Here is a 9,499-nt window from a genome sequence, read left to right as displayed (position 1 = left end):
GGAAAAAAGATATTAAGCGTGTGATAATTGGAAGCACTGCATGTGTTTACTTAATGGAGTCCTAGCGCTAGCTGTATTATTTTTTATTTTATAACTAAATACCTTTATAACATATTTACTATGAAAATTATTACATGACCAATTCAAGTTCCCCTTCAGTTTGATATTAATTTGAGACAGTCTTGTTTGTAGTTCGGTTTTTACCTTTAGAAATTAAAACGTTATAATGCATCCACTAAATTCGCAATTTTTCACTAAGAGCGTACTAATTACAATTTGACGAAATTATACATATTATCCATATACATATATATGGAGTTATTTGAAAATTACATTTTATTGTTTGACCTTTAAAGATCATTATATAGATCTAACCAAGTATAAATATGGTTAATGTATTTTATTTTACCTTTTGTTCAATAAATTAGTATTCCTGGAAGTCGCTTCATCTTTTATTTTTATATTTTGTATTTTTGGGTTCACCAACTTCCCTCCCTGTGATCTGTGTAGACGTTTGTTAATTTTAATTAATAAATTAACTAGCGTCCGCGTGCAAATGTATTTTTATTTTATCGTCAAATAGAGCCCCAGAAACTCTGAACCCGGTCGCGCTGGATGTGGAATAATTTGATCATTTTTATTTAAAGTAAAAATTATTCCTTCTGAATGTAGTTGAGTCAGGTTAAATTAACTAGATTAGTAGATATTATGTATTTTGAACTTAAAACCCTAGTGAATACAGGGAGAGTAAATAAACTTATAAATAATAATAATAATTATTAGAATTTGTAAAAGAACAAGTACATGAACTGATACATGTTCCCACAAGAAAGAAATTTTCACACGTTATCGTATACGCGTTCTATACCATTCCAATTTCTTGTACATTTCCCTTGCTGGTTCTCTTGAGGGATTAGGTTAATTCGCATGTACATGAAATTATGCATGAAAATGTATAGGACCTTGTAAGAGGATTTCGTCTGAGAATAGATTACTGGTTTGTGAAACTGAATAACAATAATCCTTGTTAAATAATGCCTAATTTAAAAAAATTGAAAACTCAAATTTCTTTTTTTTAAAGATGTACTTATAAAATTTTATGAGTTCTTCCCCTTATTTCCAAATCAAGTTTAAATTTTGTGTAGCTTTTCATTTCGTGTATTGATTATATAAATATATTTAAATTTATTTATTTTTAAAAAGAAGATACTCTAGTAAACATTTTATACAGACACTCCTTATTTCTTAGAACCTATTTATTATTTTTTTCGGTGGAAAAACAACACGAAGTTATGTATCTCTTGCAATTGGCTATTAATTTCTAATATATGACACGTGGCATTATTAGTTTTGCAAAAGATAGAAACTTGAACTTGAAAATTAAATGCATTGCAATAATTAACGGATACTATAAATATTTTAATTATTTTTAAACGAGTTTTTTGTTGACATTCTTATAATTCTGCTTAATGATTTTATTGGAAAAATAAAAATAATCCATTAATGGTGTTTTAAGTTAGTTAAATCTTTACATGAAGATTTAGTATGTGTTTTATGAGTCATGTTTGAATAAAGGAAACTAAGAGGACAAGTGAGAAAAGGTCGAAGTACAGTGCGAAGTAAATCGTTAATATAAATGCTGAATCCTGTTAGCATAACAGCTAATATATTTATTGATAACTTTAGTCCTACAGTCAACTCTTGACTAGTGCATACGTAAATTAGATAATTTTATAATTATAAAAAAATTTATCAACGCGCTTCACTTTTAATAATGCTTTTATATTTGTTTATGGTGTTTCTCGCTTTGGTATGTGACACAATATTATAATTAAAGTTACAAGTGTTGATTTTACAATAATATTTTTTTTACTATTACTTGAAGTAAAAAAAGTTTTAGAAACTAGATTAAATTTCTTTTTAATTAGAGTGTCAATTGAATTGTGATAATGATTCTGTTACAATAGTTATAAATAATATTAAAAAACAACTAATCTTACATATTTTAAATCTCTACGTATGGCATTGAATTAATTGTTTATGTTGTAATAAAAAATAATATTAGCAAAGAATTTAATTGCAATATGTTAAAGAATGCGCCTAAAGGAGTATTATAAAAATAAAATTGAATTTTCATAAATTTTTTAATTAGTTTCAGATATTTGCTTTAAATATAAAACAAATGCCAGAAGAAAAAAATATAAGTGAGTCGATTGAATTAATAAAAGATTCTCAAAAGGAACAATATTTAAATCAAAACTTCCATAGCGGTAAGGAAATATGTATTTTATGTATAATTTATCACTAATTGTTAGTACTGTACGTCTGAAAATCATTCTGTATTTGTACTCAGAAATTTTTGAAATTCCTTTTCTCTGCTTCGGTAAAATTGTACTGTGGTGCCTTTCGATAGCAAGTTTTTCTTTTTCAAAATTGAAGCTAGATATTCTGCACCATCCTTGAGTAATTTTTAATCTCTGATGAAATTGACAAGTTTTTTTGTGTCAAATTTTTTGGAACTTTTTCTTCTTGTTCACCAGTTGGAATGCAATAATCATCCTCGCCATCAACACTGATATTGTTACTTATACCATCAGAAAGTACATCTTCTACTGTTAAACTATATCGTTTGCTACATTTTTGGAAGAAGGTGAATTACATAAAATTTATGATTTTGTTGGTGTACAAAATGTTTTCTTTTATTCTTGTTATTATAACCTTCTACACAGAAAAAACCTAGTCTCATTTTTGTTGCAACTCAAAATGATTCAATGCTAAACTAAACGACATAGAAAGTGGCGCCACCAACCTGGTTCATTTTTGTTGCACATAAAAATGAGCCATTTACACGACTCATTCTGAGTTCAGTTTCTTTCTGTGTACCTTCTACAATATCATACGGACGTTCTACAAATAACCGGAAATTAGAATATCCTAGAGGTATCCTAATTTCCGGACACGAATAATACGTCCATAGGATATCCTGTAATATCCATTGCTGCTAAGGTTATTGTCATTCCAAGAACTCACATTGTGTAACAGAAACTGTAAATTTCACGTGGTACCGAATTTTCATTCTGATTGGCTATTTCAAGATGAAAACAATCTTAGTAAATTTGTTCAATATATTCATTCATTGGTCTACGATTTTGTACAAGTTCCAGATATGTGACAGAATATATCTGCTTTGCTGTCGCATTTGTGTTTTGAAATTGACGCTCCAAAATTAATTTTTGAAACATCTGAAGTTTTATTATTGATTTGATTTTGAAAAAATACAGCACAACCTGCATTTCTCGGGGCAGTTGTCGTCTATCGAAGCAGCAGGATTATGCGATTGAGTCAAAGGACAATAAAATTTTTAAGTGTTTATAACATTCCTGAAAAAATTGCTCTGTACTTGCTAAATTAATCTCTGCGGAATAATTATTATAGCAACAGTAGCTACCTGCCAACACGTATTTTTTAATATCCATTGTAATATCAGTTACTGAATAATAATAAGAACGCACTTTAAACATGTTTTGCAGATACTTTTAATTATGGATACAATGTCAAATTCCACAATCAGTTTCACCATCAAGTAAAAGATTTGAGAGGAATAACGTACGGTTGTTATGGTTACATAAATGCGCATGGGAATCACACAGTGATTTTCTACATAAGTGATGAATGGGGATATCGAGTAATACATCCTAAAGGAGAAGTTAATGTTTTTTACAGTAATGTACCTTCATCAAACTATGATCAACATAATGAACAATCAATTAATCCTCAACAGGGAATATTAACTTCTTGGGAAAATTTACATTTTCCATCAAATTGTGAGAATTATACAGGTATTTAAACAAGAAAATGGAAATACAGATAATTATCAATTGCCATCAAGTTTAATTAAAAACATTAGGTTCATCATGAGAATATGTTTTTTAATTCAAAAAAAAATTAAGTACGGAGTTTAAATCTGTATTAATCATTAATATAAAACTAAATTTTTTTGAGATTAAAATTTTTATTAAAATCTACAATTTGCAGACTTTTCTCCATATCCGAGGAAACTGCATAAGGATCGGGAAATTATTGTACAAACTGAAAAACCATCAACAACTGAAATACTACGTGGTCCTTATCCAACTGGATCTCCTGGGCCAAATGGACCATGGCCTGGTGATCCTGAATATCGTAAAATTTAGACATACTTGTAGATTTTTTATTTCAGAAATTAATACAATAAATCTATTCTTCTTGATGTATAATTGAGTAATATAATAAATAATTAATTGGTGTTTATTCAATTATATATTAAGAACCTAATTGATCAGGTCGAATATTTTAATATTTATAATAACCTTTACTGAACTTTGCAACTAAATACTCCGAAGTTTGTAATTAAAAGGAATTAAAATTAAATTTTGCAGTCAAAAGGAAATTAAACGAAGTTGACTCCTGTTTCAGATATCCAAAATTAAACAAAATTCACTTTTGATTCCGATAACTTAATCCGAAACAAAACAAGTTTTTTTGTATTTTGTTTTGTTTCCGTGAACAAAATGTTTACAAATGTCATAAATTGTTAATCGATCTTAACCAAAAATCTGATCGTGATGGTATTTTAGATTTTTTAAAGATAGATTACCATTCGTTGGAACAAATCTCATGAATTAAAAATTGTAAAATCTGCTTTTAAAGTTTCGAAAATAATTTAATTTTCTATTAAATGAGGCATAACAAAAATGAAAAGATCTTAAATCTCTAAATAAATTTATATTAATGAAATTCTGCAAAAAATACAGATAAACCACTTAGCAAAAGTTAACAAAATTAATATTAAATTAATTAAAGTTAGCAAAATTTCCTGTAAAAATCAGATTTTATCCCAAAGAATTAAATTTTTTGGCCCACGATATGTATCATGACTGACGTACGAAAAAAAATTATTACTCATCAGCAATCGAATTTTAGTGAAAGGTTGATCAAGTTTTATTTCTTTTATTAGAATAAAGACAATATTTCTCGACCTAAATCAAGAAAAACATCGCTAAATGACGCAAAATCTCTTCAGATGGTTATAATGAACTCAAAAGAACCAAATACCAGTACAACTCGTTAACTTTTATAATAAATGTATAATTTATCGTACAAAAACTAAGGAAACATACGTGTACAATTTAAATAACATCAATATATAAATATTCCATTACGTGGAAACATATTCTAAAATAACTTTTTAAAAACATTCCATTCTCAACCACAGGTATTTTTTATTCAAACTAAATAAAATTTATATAGATGTAAAAGGATTATTCTTTCAAAATCAAGTAAAAAAACACAGTTTTTCTTGGAAAATCTTTTTTTCCTATTAGATGAAGTCCTCGCTTAGGTATAGTTCATTTTTTAACTGTTTACAATTCCACGAAAAATATTTATTTAAATCACTTATTTTTTTGTGAACCAAATGTCGCTTTTCCTGAAATGAAAAATTAAGCACTAGACGCTCTTACTATGGTGTTGCTCTCTAGACTTAGCTTTACATAAAACGGTTCCCATTTTGTTAGACTAGGCAGCACTAAAAATGGATGACGAGTTGGTAGACATACCAAGCAATTTCGAATCAGAGGATAACCTTTGCATCGATATCAGTGACACAGACATACAAACCTTCTTGGGAATTAATTAAATGATGGAGATTAAACGATTGCCTTCTTTCTAAATATTACTGATCAAATAATATTCAATTGAATGATCCATTAATTAGCAGTTTGTGTCTTTAAATATAGGATTCGTTTCATGTTGGGAAAATTTCATTTATAAATGATAATCCAAAGTAATTCTATAAGTTACGTGTCGTATTAGATCAATTGAATAAAAAATTTAAAACCTTACAAAATCCAAACAAAAAGTAATCTATATTGACGAAACTCAAATAAAATTCAAAGGCAGAAGTTTCATGAAGCAATATAAGATATGCCTGTCAAACCTGTTAAACGTGGGTATAAAGAAGCACGTGCTGACGAGAAAGGGTTTGTTTACGAGTTTCAAATCTATATTGGAAAATCATGATTCTTATGGATTAGAAGAACGTGTTGTTATTGATCTAAGAGAATAATTAGTAGGTGGAAATTATCACATTTCAACCTCATGCACTTACTGATGAAAGCACAGAAAATTAAAAGGCATTAAAATAAGCTGCAACGCTCATTATTTTAATCCAATTTTGCTTATTTTAATACCAAAATGGATTAAAATAAGCAAAATTAGATTAAAATAATAAGCGTTGCAGCTTATTTTAATGCCTTTTAATTTTCTGTGAGATGACATTTCCGCGTATAGCAATTAAGTTACGATATTTATCAAAAGACTTTAGACTACATCTTGCTAAATATTTTGTTAATTAAAACCTCAAAAGTAAGAATGTAAGAAAATCAGATTCATTCACGGAGAAACTTTAGTTTATAAAATTTGATATTATAAAACTAAATTTTACAAAAAGCCAATAGTAAACGAGGATATAGCGCTATCTTTGTGAAAATTACTATTTAAATATTATACTCAGTGAGTATTCTTAATTATTTGGAAAGAGTAATATAACAATTATGGATTTATATTTCTAAACAGTAGGAAATTTTAATAAAAAAAAATAGGGAACTGAAGTTGGCGAATCGTTGAAAACGAGCTTTATAAATATATTAATAACTAAAAAAGAATTATGAAATTTACAAAAACTATGGTAAATATCCATCCCGTGTGAAAATAAAATTACTATATAGTGTTTTGGGAATATTGACATAAAAGTTAAAAAGCCCTCCACAATAATAGAAAAAAATTACTACTACATACTAAATTTTACCATAGTCGATATTAAATGTTCCAAGTTGCACCTTCAAATATCACAGTAAACATATTATATATACTCACACATATTACGTATTCTTGAGGAACGCACGCTTTTAATACAATACTATTATAAAGAACTTATTCTAATAATACACACATTCACATAATCGTCGCAATACACGCTTGAGAAAAAAGGGAAGTTCTTTTTATACTAAACAACAAAAAGTATTGCCGCTTGCGAGAGAATTTCTACAAAATATATATATCTAATTTTATATTTTAAATTTATTAATTAAAATATAAATTATTAATATGAATAAAGTAAAATTTAAATTAAATTCTCAAAATTAAATATTATTCAGTAAATTTCATTTTGTGTTTCCTTTACTGTTTAACTTTTTGAATAATTTTAATTAAAAATTTGGAAAATCTCTTCAAAATTTTAACAATAATTCAAAAAATTTAGATTTTTTAAAAAGTTATTATTTTAAATAAATATAATAAAAAAAATTCTAAGAATTACTTTTTTACAATGATTACTTGATATTATACTTTGTTTGAAACTATTTTTTGTTAAAATTTTTCAATATTTCATTTTCAGAAATTTTTATGAAACACTTAAAATAAATAAATTATTTTCAATAAAACACAAAATAATAATAAACACATATTTAAAAATAATTTTTTTACATGAAATTATACATTTGATTTAATTATTATTTAAATTAATCTAATTTGTTAAATCTAAATATTGAATAAAATGTTCAAAATAGTCATTTCTCATATTTGCAAATTATATACTTAATACATACATATTGATAATATTACTATGATGAAACCCAATCGGTTATACTCGGCAATAACCGGTTATTTTTCGTACATCATCGGTAAAGTTGGACCAATGGAATGCTACTAAGAAATAAAATTCCTATTTTCAATGGGAATGTTTTCAAAAAACAATTTTAGATGTTACAATAACCAATTTTAAGATGAGCAATATTTTTAGCACCTCTGCTTCTTTCCAATAAAAATAGTAATATTTTTAAAACAGAGTGTAATATGTGAAATTTCAACTTTTACTTTTCATAATTATTCTAGTCAAAATTCTTTTTGTGAATATCTCTTTTTCCTAATTTACAATTCATATAGCTTTTATTAATCATTCCAACTCCTTATTGTAATTATTAATAATATATACTATACTTTTAAATGATACCGATAAATTTATTTTGTAATACAGTAGTAGAAAATAATGTTATTTTTCTCACTTCATCCTCTCTTACTATTGGTTTTTTCTTTTTTGTAAAAATAATTATTATAATGTCAAATATTTTACAAACTAAAGTTTCTCCGTGTTCGAGATTTCTTTGTTAAAACCAGAAATTTCAGAAAAACTGCGACATGAAAATGCTAAATATATGCTATTACGAATTCAAAATTATAGACGTGCTCATTGCAAAAAAAGAAGAAATTTCAAAATTTACCAACTGCGGATTTGTAAAAATTGTTAAGTGCCACTTTGCGATTCTAAAAGGATTAAATGCTTCATAACATATGTACTATAATTATAATAATAATAATTAGATTTTTGAAATTAGAATCGGGTTTTAACCCCTTCACAGTCTTACGGAAAATCGGTTTTGGGTTCAAAACGGTCCAAAAAAAAGTTTACAAAAAAATATGATTTCATCATTAAAGATTTTTGGGGTCACTAAATCCAAATTTGATGTCAGAATTAAAAAATTCAAAATGGCGGACCCAATATGGCATCCAAAATATTAAAAAATTGACCAGATTTGCTTGAAAATCATGGGGTTCAGAAAATTAAACTATTAGATCTTTTCTATGGTAGAAATTTTTAAAATCAAAAATGAAAAATACAAATGAAGGTAAAATAAAACAAGTTAAATTTTATTTAGAAGCAGAAAAATTTATTTTTATTTCTTTTCAGAGAGCTACTATAATAATTTTTAATTGAATAAAATTTCCTGGAAATATATACACTACTTATATTATAGAGAAGTAAATTAGAGCAATGTTATCCAAATTTAGATTTTTTAATTTTAAAAATAACTACTTGATCCTGAAGGTTAAGCCGTACATGGACAGCTAAACGAATAAATGAGAAGCCGTCGTGAGATACTTGTTTAATAATTCTTAATTGAAAAATACAGTTTAGTATAGAATCTCAATCCTTTCAGAATGTTGCTTTCAATTTTTCTCGATTTTTTTCCTAATGGTTCAATATGGTTTCAATTTTTTTTAAATTTCTTAACTAATTTAATTTTTTAATTAAATTGCAAACATGATAATTTTTCAAAGAAAAAAGGTAAAAAATAAAGGGTCAGTTGGGGGAAATGAGGACAGGGGGTAAATGGGGAAAAGACGTTTTGGAGCTTAATTTACAGTTTTAAAATTAAGTTCAACGTCAATATTTTAACCTCAGATCACCTGCAAGAGGTTTTGAGTATTGCCAAGCTTTTATCTTGATAATTGGCAGCAAGATAAAAAAAGTTATCGCTCAATGCATAAAAACTTGAAAATCAAAGTCAATCTGTTTCAGTATTTTGCCTCCATTTCAAAGAAAACAGACTTAAAAATCATACCAAATTTTTTTCTTATTCTTTATGACTCCTATAACAGAAATTCACTTGAATTTTTGATT

The 9,499-nt window shown here is 26.5% G+C and overlaps 1 protein-coding gene across 2 annotated transcripts; it reads left to right on the top strand.

Annotated features, from left to right (window-relative positions):
- Positions 1–48: 48 nt before the first annotated feature.
- Positions 49–5,208, top strand: LOC127288929 (uncharacterized). Of its 2 annotated transcripts, none has more exons than XM_051316646.1 (4): positions 49–1,810; positions 2,153–2,270; positions 3,531–3,824; positions 4,036–5,208. In XM_051316646.1, the coding sequence occupies exons 1-4, from the start codon at positions 1,775–1,777 to the stop codon at positions 4,191–4,193; spliced, it is 606 nt and encodes a 201-aa protein (XP_051172603.1). In that variant the 5' UTR covers positions 49–1,774; the 3' UTR covers positions 4,194–5,208. The 2 variants fall into 2 exon arrangements, with proteins under 2 accessions (XP_051172603.1, XP_051172601.1); XM_051316644.1 differs by having other exon boundaries at positions 3,531–3,839; positions 4,036–5,182.
- Positions 5,209–9,499: the final 4,291 nt, after the last annotated feature.

Source organism: Leptopilina boulardi, unplaced genomic scaffold (assembly GCF_019393585.1).
Source record: "Leptopilina boulardi isolate dan_hultmark-lab unplaced genomic scaffold, ZJU_Lbou_2.1 LbouV2_399, whole genome shotgun sequence".
Lineage (NCBI taxonomy): Eukaryota > Metazoa > Arthropoda > Insecta > Hymenoptera > Figitidae > Leptopilina > Leptopilina boulardi.
Note: the sequence above shows the minus strand (reverse complement) of the source record. Positions and strands in the feature narration are given on the sequence as shown.

Bases quoted from the DNA above. Each gene is read 5' to 3' on its own strand.
- LOC127288929 (XM_051316644.1), top strand. From the start codon at position 1,775: ATGCTTTTATATTTGTTTATGGTGTTTCTCGCTTTG. The intron at 1,811-2,152 runs GTATGTGACACA...TTTTTTAATTAG, and splicing joins TTATGGTGTTTCTCGCTTTG to TTTCAGATATTTGCTTTAAA. The intron at 2,271-3,530 runs GTAAGGAAATAT...CATGTTTTGCAG, and splicing joins AAATCAAAACTTCCATAGCG to ATACTTTTAATTATGGATAC.